Raw genomic sequence first — 19,326 nt, forward strand, 5'->3', positions numbered from 1 at the left:
TACAATCCCTAGGGAAGAGGACGCCACCCCCTGCCCCTCAGAGAAAGTAAATAACCACAGCTCTGTAGCTGCTTGCTTGGGGCAAGAGGGAGCCCAGAGCAACACACCATGTCACCTAATGTGAGACTTAGTGCAGAAAGACTATGCTCACGTACTTGCTAAGACAAAACACAGGGGAAAATGAAAAAAGAGGAAGGAAGGGTTATTAAAACAAATGTGGGATTTGGCTTTGACTCAGGGACTTTCCCTTTTCATCTAAACGCCTTCCTCATTGCTCCTGTCAGCAGGGTTTGGAGAGTGAGCTGAATTGCTCTTTGAACACCACTGACTGCATTGGCTAGCCCCCCAGGAGCTGTAAGGGTAGCTGACACACACAGTGCGCATACGCCTCTGTTCCTCTATGGCTCTGCAGGGCCCTGGGACCCGCTCCTGCCGCCCCAGTGTGCTTCAGCAGTCACCAGGCAACAGCTTCCCAGGGCCTCAGGTAGCTGCTGGATGCACTGCAGGAGCCAGGAGATGCCTACGGCCACCAAGCACGCTCCAGGGTGTGTATGTGCAAGCATGTGGGTGTGGGTGCCACTGGGCAGGTGATGTGAACACAGCCCTACAGAAGTCACTTCCTTGCTTACTCTTTCAAAGCCACAGCTTTTAAATAGATCTGCATCCGGCCCAAGCGAGGCTGCAGAACTTAGCCTAGGTTCTGTTTTTCCATTAGAAAAAACAAGCAGTGACAATACATTTAGCTTACATTTTTTCTAGCTGAAGGAAAAAGGGTTTCTGGTTCAGAGTAACAAGAGGTGCGAATGACCCATGGTTGGAAGCACAAATACTTGCATGTAAAAGCATCATTAGTGCATAAACCCTGCATAGAATGGATTATGAAAACATTACACGCACACGTTGATTTTAAGAATCAACGATTTCACAGCTTTCTAGGTTTAGATTCTGCAAATAACCTGACAGACTAAGTCAGGGGCAATACCGTGTCTTCAAATGTCTGTACCGTCACTTGCAGAAACCACAGCCATCGATCTCAAAGCACACCAACTACAGCTGTCCAGAAATAGCATAGCAGCACAGTGGTACGGAAAAAGAGAAAGATGAACGCTGATGAGGGAGCGTTTAGGGCAACAGGACTTTATTTAATATTTTTATTTTCATATAAAATAAAGGATTAAAATTTGAAATATGCTGTATGCTAGGAAAACAAACTGATATGCCATATAGAGAGAAGAGACACACTTAGCCTTTTCTCAGTTTTTGAAGATGCAAGACGTGCCACATGCAGGTTTTGTCCCAGGTGGGGAATGCCAAACTGCTGAGCTGGTGCGTTTGAAGTATCGAGGCTTGTTCTTGCCAAAAATATCCTCCAGTTTAGGGCTTGCAATTAACCCAAAGAGCTGGTCAACATTCACTGGGTGATAGTACTGGTGTAAAATAGCTTGATTAAGCTGAAACCCTATAAAAACAACCATATCAGGGAAGTAGACTCATAACTAAGCTCTCAGCGCTCTGCTTAAGGAACCCTTCCCCTTAGAACTCCCAGAACTGTTACCCTTCTCATTCCATGCCTGAAAAAACTTAAAACCTGTGTAGAAAGTGAGATTAATACAGTCTTCCTGCTCACTGCAAAGCTCTGCACACCTTCACACAGAACCCAGCCTGAAGATGGGGGTATCAACAGTGCTCATCGCTCATTTTTAAGTCAGTTCTTTGCACTAGAAGCATCCCAAATCCACTACCCCTTGGTTTCCTTCAGGAGAGTGGGCTACCTTATTGCAGTGAGCTTCTTTGGATCCAGACACGGGCACAGAGGACTTGGGTTTAACTTCAACACAACAGCGTGTGCAAGAAAACAACATGTGCAAGAAAACAGCGCCAGTCCCCCTCATCACTCAAAGTCAGCAGCTGCCAGCACTGCTGAAGACTTGCACACTCCCAGGCTGCGCTTCAGGGAAGCTGAAATTGCACTGAGAGGATCTGGAAAGCTCCACCTTCCTAGAGGAGGAATTAAAGCAAGCAGAACCAAACTCTGCACCTACCATCAGCCCAGGCAGGGACAGGCTTCCGGGGTTCATTCTCATCATCTGTGGAGTCGTCACTGTTCAGATCCATCCCATAATTATTTTCACTTACTTTGGGGGACCTGGACCCCTTGGAGCCCTTTGGTGGCCCTAAGCAGGATGTGGAGATAGATTTCTGAAACCACAGAGAAAACATTCATTAGAGCCAAAAGCACTGCCTTGCAGTCCCTGACAGGAGGGGGCTGGGCTTGCCAGGGGGCTGCAGCCAGGCCTGCGCAGTCTGACCCTTTGTGGGTGCCTCAAGGCTCTGGCAATAGCAGACAAACAGACTGTCTCAAGACCCCAGTTTTCACAGAAGGAGGCTGTTAAGGTGTCTAAGCAATGCCTGCACAAGGAGGACGAATCACGAGTCAGAGGTAAGTTCCCAGAGCTATATGCTGCGCAATGAACTTTACCCTAGAGGGAAGGTGGCCTGAAACGAGCTGACAGTAGAATTTGAGCAGATGCATCACATTTGCACTCTTTTTCATCCCCGGCTCAAAAACAGAGCCAGAAGAGTCACACATTTGTGCATGGGAAGCCTTTGACCTACGCACTAACTGGAATATATGTAATATTCCTACTTGGCAGATAATTTGGGCTGAGGTTTCCAGTAAAACCCAGCTGTGCTCAAATCCCTCTTGGCCCTTTTGCCGATCCCTGCTTTGAAACCACAGCCTCCCTGAAAGCCAACAAGCAGTGCAGGACTGTGTACTGCAGCAGGGACTGCAAACAGCAAAACTGAAACAGCTCCTTGCCCACCACACAGCTTCCAAGCTGTAAGGAAAAGCCAGCCAGTACCCTGCCATGAAAAAGCCAGGACTCCATTTTACTTTAAAGCTGCAGGTCAGAAGAGCACAAGGCAAAGCTCGGAGGGACCTCCTGGATTTGTGGTGGGGAACAGGGACGACTAGATGACCTGACAGTCATCTGTAGTACAGACGGGCTTAGGGGTGCTGACCAGAGGACAGACCAGGAAGGCAACCCTAATTCTGCGGTGTTCTTAACATTCAGTCTAATACAGGAACAAGGGAATGCAGAGAAAGTCCACACACATTTGTATATAGGCAAAGAACTGTCATGGTGCTCGGCTGCTTTATCAGTCTTTTTAACCCCTTTCCCCTTCTCTGTTTCTTGAAGAAAAGCCTTAGATGCATCTCTAGGTACGCTGCTTTTTCATGCGTGGGTCCCCCACTCAAATTCTTCCACGTGTTTCATGACAGATCTGGTTTTCGTTCTCTAAAGCTCTGACTTAAGCCACAGAACGGAGAACTCCAGCAGGAAGAGGTGCCAGTCAGTCGCAGGGCAAGAGAGTCCAGGAAGGGGAGCGTGACAGAAGCAGTACTCAGGGCTGTTTGGTTCTTGGAGCAGCCTTTTCCCCCCCACCCTTCCAGTTTTCATGCCCGAGTGGCTCCAATTCAAGCCTCCTTCTGAGGAGGCAAGCAGCTCAAGAGCCAGATTTAACAGGGAGGCCTGAATCAGCGTTGCTACCGTGCCACTACCGGTGCCACTACCGGTGCTGCAGGCTAACCTGGACGCCTCATGATGTGCTGCCATCATGTGGTGATTTCCTAACATCTTTTCAAAGACGAAGCATTTTGCTTTTCCTTCAGGTTCCCCTGTACCGAGCACTCAGCCAAGTGCCCAAAAAGGACTTCCCCAGCCTCACTCTGCAAAGGCTCCTGCTGAAATCCTCTAGTGTAGGCTGCTGGGGTTTATCTCCTGCTCCTCTCCTCCATCACTGCCTATTAACAAATCCGCAGGCTGACGCCAACGCACAGAAGCCAGTTAGGCACCACAGACCTGTTTTATTCGAGGGTTCTGCTGGAATCCAGCCTCACCTTTACAGTTTTGCTCAGCCATGTGCTGGAAGCAGCAGTCATCAGTTCTGGTTGCTTGCTTTTTTTCTCCTCTCCCATATGCAGCTGAGGCTCCTGCAGACTGTCTTCCTCCTGTTAAGATATAAGAACCAAGACATTCCTCATTCATGTTCACTCAAGGAAAACAACCAGACTACCTCTGGAATTGAGCCATATTTTCTGGGGCTCCTTGCCTCCCATGCCTGTCACTCTCCTCTTTCACAGAAAGATCTTAGAGGATTTTGTTTAATAACATCAAAAAAATCTTGTTACAGACCAAGAGTCACACAGATAGAGGGACTCCTGTCTTTGCTCAGATTCTATCAGCAAACTTTCCAGAACCCACACTCACCTTTACCACTTTGAGCCGTGTATTAGAAGCCGTGGCAATGAATTCTGGTTGCTTGCCTCTCGTCTCCTGCCCAGGCAGCTGGTACAGGTCTTTTGGGCTCTCTTCCTCCTATTAAAGAGCACCAAAGTTTTTCACTGCATAAATTCCTTATTCAGCAAACCACTTTATCCAGGAATTTTCTTCTTCCACTCTCCTCTCCTCAGGAGGGAAAGGCAGGGCATAGCTAACAGGAGAGCCAGAGCTGCAGTTGCTCTGAATTACATTCAGCTTCTCTTATCTGGAAGAGCTTTGTCACGTCTCACTCCAACCCAGTTGCTGGCAGCACATGAGGAATTCAGACCTTCATTAAAATTATATAGGAAGAAATAGGTGTTCGAAAGTCATCGGCCTAGTGAATAAGAGCGCTGAGAATACAGAAGGAAGAATTTATACTTAACATGGATAGCGTTTGGGGGGTTGATTTTTTACTGAGAAAGAAGAAAGGCAAAAAAAAAGAGATTGTGTTAATTTGTTAGGAGCAGAAAGAACATGTACTGTGATATTTTGAGACAAGCAGCTTTGACTAAGGCATAACGTTCTTTCCTAACCTTGTGCGCAAAGTGCAAATGAGGTTATGTGAGCCATGATACCTGAAGTTTTGTTATGGGGATCACACGATCCCTATACAGTAAACAGATGTGGAAATTAGTAAAAGATGTTTTTAAAGCACCAGTGAATGTTTTTTGGAGCTGTTCCTCAAAGTGCCATTGTATGGCTGTCATTCATCTTGTTTCTGCAATACTAAGGCTACAAGGCTGAGAAAGCTCACTCGTTAACAAAAACCAATTAACTCTGATCTTAGCAATAGCGTTAACTCATTCTTGCACAAAATCCAACTCCTTACAATAACATCATGTTTGGCTGGTTGTTGGATTACATTACATTCATTCCTCTAAACAATTTAACAGTTAATTTTAAAACCTTAAACAGTAAGATAGGGCTTGGAGAACAAGCCCGAAGGGGGGGAAAAAAAAACCCAAGTATTCTAGTCCTCACTGGCCTCCAAGAGAGGAGTCATTGCAAGACCACTTCAACTCCCCACCTTTATGTTTTCTCCAGTAAACACTGCCAACTCCAGCTGTGGTGGGGGGGCCTTCTCCTTCCCTCGTTGTTTGTAATCCCTGGGGAACAAAACTTTAGTTTAGTCAAGAGGAAAGTACCCACCATCCCCTGCACTCTCAGCTTCTTACTTCAGCACCCCAAACCTTTGGTAAAGCCAAACACTCACACCAGTCTCCCAGTTTCAGCAGTACTATTATCTCCTGCTTTGCCCTGCCTGTTGCCGAGTCCCCCTGCCCCCAGGGCAGGGTCAGGCTAAGTCATACCTCTCCTTCACTTGTTCCACCTGGCGCTGCTCTACGAGATTCTTTAGCTCCAAGACTTTCTTCCCCTTTTCTTTCACTTCATCCTCTCTCCTTTTCTGCAGGAGTTCCTGCTGCTCAAATTCATCTTCCTCCTGAAAAAGGAAACCCTTGTAACCCTCCAACTCAAGCGGGGAAAGATGGGAAGATTTGAGGCAAGCGATTTGAGACAGCCTGTACTTGTTTTATCTCAACCTTACCTTTCACGGCTGCCCACCAGTTGGGCAGCCTTCCCTTTCTGCCCCCATAGTTACCCTTGTACGTGACCCCATCATCCAACTTGCTAGACAGAGATCTTGCATCACTGATGTTCTCATTCCCCCAAATCCCTGCAACTCCTGGCAGCAGTCTGTCTTCCTCCCACAAAGCAGAACAGTGCAGGTTCCCCGCTACTCCTTTTTTTTTTTTTTCCTGCATGCAGGAGGGACCCAGTGTTGCTCTTACCATCCTCAGCGCCTTCTGTTTCCGTGCATCAGCTTCTCCAGCCTTCTTCGATAGCTTCTTCTTGCTCCTTTCCTCTACCGCTTTCTCTTCCCGCACTTGTGAGAGACGCACCTGAGAAAGCCACACAGCTCTGCTCCATGGCCTTTTCCACAAGGGGGAACTGGGAGACCTTCTAAAGTTTGAGGCCTGTGCTCTTAATCAGGTCTTAGTCAGACCGAGAACCCAACACCCAAAGTGCATACGGGCATTGGATTTAGCACCAGCCTCGTGCAGCAAGTCCACCACTTACTACGGGTCACGTGAAGAGGTGCCCATCACCTGGAGTGACTGGAGAAAAAGAGCACAGACAATTACCCAGCCCCAAAATACATGCTCCAACTTTTAAGTGATTCTCTGCAGAACAGGGGGACCTAGCAAAACCGTCGTTTCCATTTTGCCTGCAGCGCTGCTCTCTACTGACTGAGCTGAACTGCACTATGAATGGAGAACATGAAGGCTGGCTGAGTCACAGAGACAAGTTTCCTTTACCTGAGCTGTCTGTCCCAGTAAAAGCGTTAGCATGTGCACAGCAGTAGATTAGCCAGGGCTGTGTGTACTTTTGACTGCTCAGGTTTTGGGAAAGGCTGAAAGGAGCACTGGGTCCTTCGTTTTCTAAAGCTGACCCTTCCAAAGATCACTTTAGCCCCTTCCCAAAACGAGCAAAAGCTCTAGAGCCCATCAATTCTAATCCTTTTGAAAGGGAAGGGGTTGTTCACAAGCGGACACCATCCTTCGCCCGAGGGCTCGTTCCCTCTGCCCTGAGCCAACATCAGTGTTTCAAGCTGCTGCTGGGACTCCAGGTCAGTCACAGCCTCCCTCAATCCTGCAGAAGCTGCACTGGTGTACAAAAGCAGCAGCAGACATCGTCCACGTGCAGCCGGCCACGTCTGATCCTAGCACGCTCTACATCTTCCACCTGCCCTCAAAACAGAGGGAGGCAAGGCTTTAAAAGGAAGCACAATCCAAATACGCACAGAGCCACCAACATGTCTAACAGTCAGGAGCTTCCCTTAGTTGCCTGGTAGCTATTCTTTCCTGCCACACTTCTGCAACCCCCTACAAGCACTGCGGCCTTGCTGCGTGGCTATCGCTTCGTGCGACTGACTCACTTGCTCTAAGTGTGTTGCGGCTGAATAATGCCGTCTCACCTGCAGTGCCGGTTCACAAGACACACAGACAAGAGATGCTGCCACATTCCTTGAATGCGGAGCACCATCAACACTGCAGGTCAGAACAGGAATATTTAGAGCCACTGCAGAGGTTTGAGAACACATAGCCTCCTCTTACCAAGCAGAGGATCTCAAGAGTCTGTTTTAGAGGCAGGCTTACCCACCACCTGATTAGTCACCGTCAGCAGCAACCCTGTGCTTGCACTTATTACACCTGTGACAAACTAGTGGCCTGTTTGCACCCTCTCAGTCTCACTGCTCACCAGGAGCAGACATCATTGTCCCGATTGGTCTGAAGCTTGCTCAGGCTTACCTTTTCATCATTCTGCAAGATCTTCTGTTCCATCCGCTTTTTCTTTTCTTCTTCTATTTGTTCCACCCGCTCCCGAGCCTGCAGCGCCTTCCTTAGACGCTCTTCCCTCTTCCTGGGCAACACATGTGCAAGAGGGGCTTCTTAGCTTTGTCTGCTCTGGCATAGAGGATGATGCAAGGCACAAGGACTTGCCATGGTAACTGGGGCTCGTGGCTCATTCTCTAGCATGGGAGCTTTCTAGTACCATGCGGCAACCATCATTTTGCTCGACTTGCTTTGACTGAGCCTAGCCTAAGCTCACACCCGGACTACGTTCAGCAGACATCAGTAGGTGCTTTGCACCGATGCCGTTCTTTCTGCGGCTAGCCGTGAGCAGTGGTGCCCAGGGAGCATCACTTGCAGAACGGTCCTTCCAAGTGGGAGGCAAAGAGGACAATACAAGAGTGCTGTCTGCCTGGCAGGAAAGGCCTCCAAAACAATTCTGTGCTAAACCATGGAAGGAGCAGGAGGTAAGAGACCCAACTCACTGTTTCATTTCTGCCTGCCGCCGTCTCTTTTCCTCCTCCACTTTCTTTTTCCTCTGTTCCTCAGCCTCCTGCTTCTTCCTGAGGCTTTCTAGTCTCTGCCGCTCCTTCTCCTGGAGGGAGATGAGTTCATACTATACCAATTGCTGGGGCCTGTTTCTACTCTCAGGCTGCTTGTGCACAGGCAGCTAGAGGCTAGGCAGCCTGCTAAACAAAGAAGTCACTGTCAGAGCTATAGTCACCCACTCACTGGAACGGGAGGTGAATATTAGGGAAGAGAGAGTGCAGGTCTGGCAACAATGCTTATTCAACTACAGCAGAAGAGTCATCTGGTTTGGGAGGGAAACATCTTAGCCCTTCAGCGTAACCTACTGTGGAGGATCTGTTCAGGCAAGGAAATCAGCCAGCACACCGCTGCAGTAGATGATCTGTAGCAAACATTTCCTGTCTGGGACAGTGGTACCTATACCAGCAGTGGGGAGAATAGGAAGAGAAGGTGCCCAGCGCAAGTAGTCTTGGGCCTAAAGGCCAAAAGGTTTCTTAGCAGTTCCCAGTGCCAGAACACCTGCAAAGAGATCCTGCCACCTCACCACCGGCCTGGCCAGTTTACATTCTTGGGGAGAGAACAGAAGGGCTCCAGGGATGCCCGTGCAAGGGGAAAGAGATACCAGTGCCTGTGATGCAAGAAGTACAGCCCTTACAATTTTCCAGCCCCTGTGGTTAAGGGTATCAGTACTTACGACAAAGTCTCCCTGTGGAGAGAGGGAGAAAGAGAGAGAGAGAGAAGGAGACAGAGAAGGGGAAAAAAAGAAGGGGAAAAAAAGACATGCAATAGCGATTAAGGCTTTGGAAACAATACTAGCACCCCCCTTCACAGGGCACCAAGCCTGTTCGCAGCAGCAGTTCCTGACCAGCATGTGGACAGGAAACCCACTACCAGACACCACACTGCCTGTATCCCAGCCCAGCAGCAGCCAAGTACGCTGCACAAAAGAGCAGATGCCCACTGCACAGAGAAGAGCTTTCCATTTCCTCAGGATTCAATAGTCCCACAACACAAGATGTTTCTGCTGACCATAGACAGCAGAAATCTCAGCAGACCAGCTGAGATTTCTCTGCATCTGACAACGGTTTGAGGATTGGTGCTAAAAAATAAGTCAGTGACAGTGTTTGTGGACAACAGCCTCCCTCCCTGGGGAGGCTGAAGTAGGACGTGTGAGGCCAATTTGTTATTAGGAGTTGCACTGATCCATGATAGCAGACAGAACCCACAATGTGTTTATGTGTTTCTAAGCAAACAGTCCCTCCTGCCACTCCCCAAAACTTGACACCTGCCCCCCCCTTCCAGCTCTGCAAGGCAAGGTGGGACTCTGACACACCTTAAGATCAGGTCGGGTGGGAGTGTTGCGTTTGATGAAATTCCTTATGATGCCCCCACGTCCTGTGGACCCCGGGCTCGCGAGTAGCTGGTTTCTCTGAACAGCTTGCAAAAAGTTTTTCAATGGACGAACAACCTAAGAGGAAAGGACAGAGGCAAGTCAGTAACCGCCAGGGAAAGGCTGGCAAAGGAGGACTACGGCACCCACTCACCTTGCTAGCTGGAGAGGCAGAAGATGCAGTCTGGTTTGCAGAATTCAGACACTTGTCATCCAAAGGGGAAAGGGCACGACCCCCTTGCTGCTGCCCGTCCCACATAACACCCATTGCTTGCTTATAGCTTCTCGTCCTGATGGCATTAGGAAGAGGCACGTTAGGTGGCCATCACCAGCCTAAGCAAACACATTCCCCAGCCTTGCCAAAAGCATTTACTTCCACGGTTCGCTCCGCCTGGTTGTTGCCACCAGAGGACCTGAGCCTCCTACAGACTCACCAGCCCAGTCTGTGGCGAACCATCCACTCAGAACAGAGGACAGGAAAGGCACGTGACAGCTTGGCAGAGGAACAGCCAACTTCCAGAGCAGTAATACACCACATCACACCCACACTCCCACTCCCCACTCTGATTCCCAGCAAGCAAGAGATCTTTGTTACATCCGGTATTAACGAGAAGGACATAAACCACCTAGGCTAGACAGCCTAGCACACCTCACTGACAGGGTTTCATTTGCCTTATAGATGCTTCAGACACGCAGGTTTACCCGTGTCAGAACCATCTCCGCTTGCATCCTGACTCCAGGGAAAAAACAGGGGACACTGCTTCATGGCACAGCCTGCGCTCAATGCAGCTGCACTTCGGAGGAAGGCTGCCCAGCTTGACCATCGCACAGTGCGGAGCATCCACAGGAGAACAGAGGTTACTGCTACTCCCCTTCCTACCCACTGCCTGCAGCAAATTCACCCTGGCAAAACCCAAAGGGACAGGAGATTGAGGACAAAGCTAAAGGTAGCAGAAATCTCACACAAAACACTAATAACACAGGCAGTGAGGAAGTCAGGTATTCCAGACACTTGCACCACACAAAAATAAACAGATGAGTCATCTACTGGTGTTGCCTTCCAAAACCACTCCCAAGCCACCCCTTTAAGTACCACCCAGAGAATCACATTTAAGCTGCGAGTTAACAGCGCTTTCCTAGCCAACTTTGCTGTTTTGTACGTAACCTGAAGCGTCTGCTCTCCAAGCCAGGATCCGAGTCTAGCCCTAAACAAGGCTCAAGAAGCCATAAGGAAAGCCCAAAACACAAAGATTTGACCAAAGCAGATTTCAAAATTACATTGAGGGGGTGGGAGGAGGAGAGACAGGCAAAGCTTTCAACCAAGTCACTTAAAAGGCCAGGTCTAAGTCCTTCCAGACCACCCCAGCTCATTCCTCCTCCCTGCAAATGCCTCCTACCAGATGCGTGAGGGTTTCTCCTGGAACTCAGCACTGTGGGGTTGCTCCTGGTTCTCCTTTTGGGATTCGCTATTTGTATTTACATAGCTTCCTGTGGGGGAGGGGGGGGGGAAACCAAAAACTGTAGTTAGCACCATATACAAGGCATCCTGCAGCAAAGGTCTGACTCTTATCTCCAGCTCTCGCGTGCCGAGCCCCACAGAACGAAACTGTACTGAGAAAGGAGAAACTCTGACGACACGACTGCCTTATATGCTAGTGCTGTATATGTACCTTGCACGCATCCTTCTGAATAGGCACAACTTATCTCACCAAAAAGACTCTTGCTACTTTCTTCTACTCCAGCTACAGCTTCTTAAGGGATTATGCAATTTCCATAGGAAATAAACAAAAAGCTTAAAGATCTCTCTCTCTTTGCTTTGAGAGGCATCAAATAAAGAGGACCTGTAATCCCTTACACTATGTAAGCTCAAGGAGGGAGAGGGATGTCAAGGTGCTGTAACACAACATTCCGCTACCTGGAAGACTTCAGGCCTACCAGTAATCTCCTTCAAAAATGTCCCTACTCATTCATTACGCTCAGCGATGTCTGACTAGAAAACATCTGTTTCAAGGCTTGGACGTATTTACAAGAGGTCCTTGCTTGATCCAATAGCATAGATGTTGTGCTCTCTGGAGATCAAGTGTCTCTGAATAATAACCTTGATTGATCAGAGGTAGTTTTGTTTCCACGCAAGTCCCAGCTTTTCCACAAACTCTCATATTGACCCTGTGGCTTGTATGTATGTGGCTTCACGAAAAGGCAAGCAAGACCAGATCAACGTTACCTTCATTATTCCCTCTTTGCTGCTCAGGGGGAGGGAAGTGCTGTGCAGGAGGGCTGGCAGCTTGCATACTCTTGCTTGAAGCAAGGAAGTTTTCAGGAATCTGTAGGAGAAGGAAAGAGGCATTCTTTTAGCATGGTTCCTCCAAAGGAACAAGGCTACCATGAACCTTGCTGCCCTGGAAAAGCCAGCCACGTCTGACCATACTCCTGCTGCTAGGCCAGGGATCGCTCCTCTGTCAGAGCTGTGCTGCATATATGTCAACTGGCTGACTCATTTCAGTGACAAGGATCTGCTCATAAAACACCAGCCTCTGCAGGAAAGACGACATTTGCTCAGCACTTCTCTCACAGAGCAGGATACTTCACTTTGCTCAACCTGGACTCTGAAGTCGATGCACTTCAAGGGTGACAGGCAGCTTCTACGCACCTTGGAGATAGTGATTTTCAAACTACAGATACCTGAGTCTTAAAAGAAAGATAAGTCTGTTCAAAGTGTCTCAGGTTATGACACCATTAGGAACTTTAGATACCCCTAAGGTACGTTCACAGCAGTACAAAGAACAAGGTCACCGCAGCACAGCATCCTACTGTGTTACCAGGCTGCCTGCGTGTGCATACAGTTCACGCCTTCCCCTACTCGCTAAGTGGACATCAGCTACTGCTGCCCGTTCCCCCTGCCCTGGACACTTCTGAACTGCACCAGGGAGCTCATCTCAGACAGAGCCAGCCTCTCTGCTGGGTTAACTCTCACCTAAGCTGGATCAAGACATTTCTGCCAGCTCAAAGGAAGGGATGGGTTCCTTTGTCTTGGTAGCACTACTGGCTTACGCTAGCTTCATGTGCACGTAGCCTCACTGGCCAAGCAAAGCACCTTAACTTGAACTGTCCTCCTGATTTTTGTAGCTCAAACCAGCCACGCAGCAAAGACAAGCTAAGAACACACACACAATCAATCACCATGCCCAGCTGACAGGCAAAAGCACACTAAAACCTAGGAACCTGGCCAAGCTCCTCCAAACAGTCCATCTTTAAGAGGCCTTACCAAGGTACAAAAGGTCTCTGACCACCAGGAGCCAGTGAGCTAACCGGCTGAACTAGCTGTCCAAACGATAGAGGAGCCGCGCTGTCCAACTCAGCAGCGCCTTCATTTAAGGTGAAGAGATGTGACAGAATAATCCTTCGGCCACGTTTTCCGCTTCCATGGCAAAGCGTCCAACTGCTCAGCAAAAGGTGTTAACTCAGGAGCTGGCAGGCAAGATTACGTACGGGCAGCCAGCAGGTGAGCTGCTTGGGAGCACAAGACAGACTTACCTTTTCACTTTGGGGGTTCAGTTCCAGTTCAGGTCTGTAAAAAGAAGGGCCGTTTTAATTATTTCAATTGCCTCTGAAATAGACAAAAACACTACTTTGCCCTTGGGGCCTCTCTAAGATGACAACAATCAGAAGAGTGAGTTACAAGTAAAAGTACAACGGCGCTAACACACTGGAGCCAAGGAAATACAGGCAAGTGCAAGTATTTCCAAGGAGAGGCACAAGCCTGTTTCAGCGAGGCCAAACACGGGCGGCGCAATAAATTCTGATGGACCATTGCTTTGCATGGCTGAGCAACGCACTAGTGAGGTTTGTCCCCTTCTGCAGGGCTTTCATATAGTAGGCAAAAAGGATGCTCCATGAGCCTCAGTTTCATCTGTCCCTTCAAGTCATATCACAGGCTAATTTCCAGTGCCACAGGGCATCCAGAGGCCGGTAACCGCCAGTAATCCCACAAAAGAATTCACATGGCTTCAGCCAACACCAGGCAGAGGCATTTCTATCAGCCTCCCAGGCCTTCTGGCATAGGGCTGGACTCTGCAGCGATCAACCTCACTGTACTCCAAACGTTCTTCTGACAAGGAAGGGCTGTGCCTAACACAAACTTTGAATATCGACCAGCCCCAAGTGACACCATCACCCAAAACAGTCAATTAAAATAAATCTCAGATCTGTAACATAGCAGTGACCCATATGGGTTCCCTGACAGGTTTGCTGTGGCTTCTTCCTGCCTGCTTTACAGGGTGACCTCACCTCATGCTGCTGCTCATATCATCTTCCACAAATACCTCCGCGGAGCTTTGACCTGAGGGAGAAAAGCACACGCAACATTAACTAACTTGGGAATTTCACTCTGAGGCTTCCCAACAGCAGCCACTCGCGTGTGGTAGAGCTCAGAGCCCAGGTCTCTGGGCAGGCTCCTTCCAGGGAACATAATGATTGCGCATCTCAGCTTTCCACACCAGCTCTGCCACCCTCCTTCGGGTGTCACTGTCAAACTGCTGTAGGCTGGGAAGGCACAGAACTGAAAGAGCACCTCCTCTGTCTGCAGACTGCTCCAGCTACACAAACATGCTCGTGCCTGTGTCACACAGACATCATTTCAAAGTCAACTGACTTCTGCTTCTGCCTCCCTACACAGTCTTATGCAGAGGTTTGGTGGATTTTGGCTGATTTCACCCTCCCCCCCCGCCCATAACACCACTTAGCTGAAACTGTTATAACAAATGCCCACATGCAGCGTGACTCAAAGCTGACAAAACTAAATACCAAAGGCATTAGTGCCTTATTAGAAGCTAGTCTGTCTTCAGAAGCAATGATTTCGAAAAGTCCGAACAGCAAAACCTCCCAAGGAGCAGCGAGGGCACGGAATATTGGCTATTCAGTGCTACCAAGAATAGCCTGAATCTCCAAATTTTGTTTCCTCAGATGATTGTGCTGTTTGGTTCTCAGTCCCATTACTCTATCTTCACCCAAAAAGACATTTAAGCTCCTTTGCCAATTTCAGCCAAATCTCGTAGAGTGGAGACATTCAGTCTCTGCAGTGATTTTTTTTAAGAGTTGGCAGAAGGCACTTGGATTAAAGCCCCTCCCAAGGGAATGCAATAGCCTGCTCAGATCAACCTGTTAAGTGGCCAAACTGCACACATAGCTAGAACAAGTCAGATCGCATTTTCCTTTTCCCCTCTCACTTTTTCGGCCATCTGCAGACTATGGGAAGCAGCCTCCAGTCCCCATGCCCCTGCAGGTGGGCCCCTCACTCACTACAGCAAAGCAGACAAAGCACAGCCCGAGACTTGGTCTGACAGCAAGTGAGGGCCTCAAGATCACACCCTAAACAAGTGGAAGCCATGAGGCCTATTGCTGAGGAGACCAGGAGCCAGAGATGTTAATACAGATGAGCAGCTCCACAGCTGCCTGCTCCCCACATCAAAGCTGAAAAGCTGATTTGGCCAAACCAGCATACTCAACAGTGGAAAGGAACTTACAGCTCACTCTGCTGGAGGCAGAGGATGATTCTCGAGCTGCTGCCTTCTTTGAAATGGCCCTGCTGATAGATCTCCGGATCATGCTCTCTCTTTTGCTGGCCAGTGAATATTTTTCTGCCAAGGAGGACCTACAGCCTTTGTGGGGGCCACCCACAAAGCTTCGGCGCCCAGAGCAACGGCGTGTTTTGGCTCTCATAGCGGTCATTTTGTTGTCAGAGTCCCGGAAAAGCACGTTTTCTAGGCCTTGAGGAGACCACTTTCCTTGGTCTGTGGCAGGATCTCCATTTCTAGCAGCCTTGGGAGTGGAGGTACTTGCTCCTCTTCCGGGGGTCTCTTCCCCCTCCCTTGCTGTCTGGCCACCAGGGACCACAGTGACAGATGACACATCAGGCAGCTCAGTAACTCCAGCCCCCGTGGGCAATCGCTCTCCTGCGACAGCCTTACCGGCCCCACGTCCTATATTGGCCCTGTCTCCCTTCCCTAACTCGACCTGAGGGAAGTCGCTACAATCCATTTTTGCCACTGGAACTTGCGCTTCTGCTGGCCATTTCCCAGTCAGCGCCACTGGCGGTGCTGGAAGCTCTGTTTTAACCCTGGCCTGAGACCCTACTGCAGGGTCGGGTGTGGACACCTCTTCCCCCAGACTGCTGGGGTTCGGGGGTTGCTCTTTGCTGTGGCGTTTCTGGCAACCTGGCTTGGAAGACACTAGCTTGACGCTGCTTCTCCTTCTGGACAACCTTAGATAAAAACAATAACGTTATCAAGTGATGCAGAAATCTCCCACTCCCAAATGATTTTGGAGCAAAGAGGAGACAAATTTCAAAATGAGCCGACTGGCTTCCTCCCTCTGCCCCCTCCTCCCCCCCTTTTATCACAGTTCAATCAACCATGTGAGCTCCCAGATGTGCTCTGGCAGGTTTAGCTGCAACAATTCAGAAGTTACTGCTCCCCACAGCCTGCAAGATGTTTTTACTTGATGTTACCGTTCTGTGCCATAGGACATATATAGTCTTACTGCAACCATGCCCGCTTTCAGCCTGGCATGCTGGATTTACTCACAAATAAAGGTTGTATCACATGGACGTAAACTGCAGCGGTTGAGGTACCGGGACGCTCACTGCTCTGTGCACAGAGTAACCCTCAGCCCCAGCTGGGGCTGACATTAGGGGACAGTATGTTCAGACAGGTACAACTTAACCCATCCTGTTTGCCCTGAACAAAATACACACAGCACAACCAGACAGGAAGGAATTTTGGGCTGAAGATTCGCAGGAACGTTTATACAACTCAGTCTCCCAGGATCAATTTTACGTGGAAATCTCCCCAGTAAATCTCGCCTAGGAACAGCAGGTTACCCTGCTCTCTAGCAGACTGCCCAGCGTAAAACAGATAAGCACTGGGGAGGCAGGGGCCCAAGCACTGAGACAACATTCACTGCTCTACATGCAGAGTTTGCAATCAGCTTGGGAAACAGCGATGTCGCAACACATGCGGTATCTGACAGCGCAATCCAGAGGAAGACAGCAAAAATGTACATGTATAGTTACGACTCTAAGAAGTTTCTTAAGTTATTGTAATTTAAGGGGAAAAAATATCAGGCTCAGTAACTCTCTCCGGCTATGTTGCTTCAGTTAATCCTGACTAGTTACGCAGAGGCTTGGGGAACTCCGGCAATGAAATCCCGCTCGCCTGCACTGAGTCGCCAAGAGAGGACAGAACCATGCATTTGATCAGCAAGTTGAGGAGATCAGCTGGACCAATATAAAAAGCAAAGGACGATTTCAGCACAATCAAAAGAAAGAAAGCCTCCAGCGCCAAATAAACCCAGTGATAGTTACATAAAGGGTGGAGATCAGAAAAAACACAACAGAGAGCTAACATGAAAGTGCACGTCAGGTGGAAAACGTGGCTAAGAAAGCCCACTGTGTCATAACCTAGCTAAATTAACAAGGCTTCATGGTCACTGGTGGAAAACCGGCAGTGACTTGTCCTGCAACCAATATTCAAACTGATACCTGCTGCCCTCAGTCCACTCTTGGGCTCTTAAATTTCTTATTTTGACCTCTAGCAAAAAGGAGCGACTGTTAAGTGGGAAATCTGAAGTTAAAAACGCACAAAGAAATGTGTTAAAAAAAAAAAAAGACATACTGAGCAGAACAGAGAGCAATGGAAAAACAGTCGCCTGACCCCACAGGATATAGTGCAAAGGGCTGAACTTCAGTATGAACTTCCTGTTGGCAAATGATCACCATCCTTTTAGGCATTTTGTCCTATCAGGAGGAGAGCTTTTGCAAAACTAACTTTAAACGAGGAGAAACGTATGGAAGATTTGTCTTCTTTAGAGGAGCAATCCAGCTGCCACATTTGACTTGGAAACTAACAGGATGTTTTAAGAGCTCTCCCCATTTAGATCTTCAACATTTTCCTCTCCTGCCCTCCTTAACCACACGCATGCATGAACTTCCCACGCTTCCTTACTATTCTTGCTCTTCTCCCCATCCTCCATGTCTTGTTTTTGACAATCTTACAGTTCTAACCCTTCCTGCCCAACTCCTGTGGGCTTTTTCACCATGGTTATCAAATTCTCAGTGCCTTACAACCACAAACAGCTTACTAATGCCTGTCGGATCAGTAGGTTTTGGTCACACTGCAGTGATTGTCTCCGTGTCTACTCTCAGATCATAGCACACTCTTCCCTGAGGGGAAGGTTACCTTAATTACCTTGCCACAGACCAGGAGATGGGCAGACGTACAGCTAGTTACTACAAAGCAGTGGCATCAGGCAAGCTATTTAGCATCAAAGCCATCCCCGATTATACCTGCAGTTAAATCTTGCCCAACATCATCTTGCCTCTGCATCCATTTGCAGACAACTGTCGTCGAGAGGACGGTTCCCTCACCCCCCAAGATAAGCAGGTCTTCCATATAGTAAGTTTTAGTTTGTTTTCTAGTGACTGATATGACAGAGGAGACAAGGCATTTTTGTACATATTCGGTAACAAGTTCCATTCACAGGTTCTCAGGCACCAATACAAAGATTCAGGGTGTGAACACCAGGAGCGACCTCAGGCCACAAGGCATGCTGGAAAAATCAAGTAACCTAACAAAAAACCCCAAACAAATGAGAAAATAGAGACAAACATTTATTATTCTTTGTTTCTAACCAGAAAAAAAGGAAAGTGAAGGAAACCCAGCAACTGTCTTCCAAACATTCACAACAAACACATAAAGTTGACCTATTTTGGAACTAGATAGGTCATATCTAAGTATATTTATTAACTCAGGAAAATAAACTAGCTTTTTTTTTGGGGGGGGGGGTTACAATTCAATTTGTTCCACCCTTAAAAGTTTATTTTTCATTTCCTATTTGCTGAAGGTTACAGCCACGCAGCAGAGCCAGAACATGAACCGACCCACCTACCTCCTCCTGGTTGGCTCCTTGCTTTCATCTTTGAGAGAGGAGGACTGCCTTTTCTTGGGACGCCTCCTCTGCGACGGCGTTTTGGGCACTAACTCAGGTTCGGCCCCAAAGTTGCTGTTGGGCAGGCAAACGCAAGAAAGACAAGATGGCCTTCCCCTCCCTTGCTCCCCACCCGCCAACCAGGCCATCCGCAAAGTAACACACGCTCAAGGAGGCCAGCTGGGTGAGAAACAGGTGAACGAGGTGCAACAGCCACCAAGGTCCCAAACAGAGGCACACAACACACCAAACCACTTGGCAACACTACTTTCCTCACAGCAGGCCACCAGGGCACGTGGATTAAGCTTACAGGAGGAGAACGGAAGCTGAAAGTGCTGAGAACAGGGAGCTTTTTTTTTTAGGAGAGGGAAAAGAGGCCAGCTCCGAGGGCAGCCCCTACCTATCCAGCAGCCTCATGCCCTGCTCCTCAGCCTGCTGCAGCCAGGCCAAGTGCTTGTGCTTGGCGTCGTGGAGGAACCTGGAGAGCCTCTGCCCACACACCTCCAGCAGCCGCCTGGGGCCATCAGCCTCCGCCATGGCCTGCCTAAAACACAGCAGGGCAGGGGGGGGAAAAGGCACTGGCACCCCAAAGCCAGAACAGGCCCGCCACACTCCTCCTCAGAGCCCAGGCACGAGGGCAAGGCCGAGGCGCCCTGAGGAGCCCGGCCTCGACGCCGAGGAGACCCAACCGCCTCCCTCCCGCCCTCCCTGAGGGGAGGCAGCTCCCGCCCAGGCACAGGCCGCG

At 49.0% G+C, this 19,326-nt stretch overlaps 1 protein-coding gene across 1 annotated transcript; it reads right to left on the reverse strand.

Annotated features, from left to right (window-relative positions):
- Window positions 1–1,124: 1,124 nt before the first annotated feature.
- LOC104149775 (inner centromere protein A) lies at window positions 1,125–19,325 on the reverse strand. Its single transcript, XM_068944500.1, has 19 exons — window positions 18,982–19,325; window positions 18,543–18,656; window positions 15,122–15,858; window positions 13,887–13,938; window positions 13,134–13,167; window positions 11,824–11,923; window positions 10,997–11,087; window positions 9,754–9,889; window positions 9,543–9,677; window positions 8,904–8,915; window positions 8,167–8,276; window positions 7,640–7,751; window positions 6,119–6,229; window positions 5,639–5,769; window positions 5,356–5,434; window positions 4,275–4,382; window positions 3,905–4,015; window positions 2,043–2,199; window positions 1,125–1,459 (listed from the first exon to the last, which is right to left on the reverse strand). The coding sequence occupies exons 1-19, from the start codon at window positions 19,116–19,118 to the stop codon at window positions 1,254–1,256; spliced, it is 2,673 nt and encodes an 890-aa protein (XP_068800601.1). The 5' UTR covers window positions 19,119–19,325; the 3' UTR covers window positions 1,125–1,253.
- Between the last annotated feature and the right edge of the window lies 1 nt (window position 19,326).

This window comes from Struthio camelus, chromosome 5 (assembly GCF_040807025.1).
Source record: "Struthio camelus isolate bStrCam1 chromosome 5, bStrCam1.hap1, whole genome shotgun sequence".
Taxonomy (NCBI): domain Eukaryota; kingdom Metazoa; phylum Chordata; class Aves; order Struthioniformes; family Struthionidae; genus Struthio; species Struthio camelus.

Excerpts from the sequence above, each read along its gene's own strand:
- LOC104149775 (XM_068944500.1), bottom strand. The coding sequence starts at position 19,118 with ATGGCGGAGGCTGATGGCCCCAGGCGGCTGCTGGAGGTGTGTGGGCAG. Across the intron at positions 5,770-6,118 it reads AACAGAAGGCGCTGAGGATG|GAGGAAGATGAATTTGAGCA; the intron begins GTAAGAGCAACA and ends TTCCTTTTTCAG. Across the intron at positions 2,200-3,904 it reads GGCTGAGCAAAACTGTAAAG|AAATCTATCTCCACATCCTG; the intron begins GTGAGGCTGGAT and ends CTGTGGTTTCAG.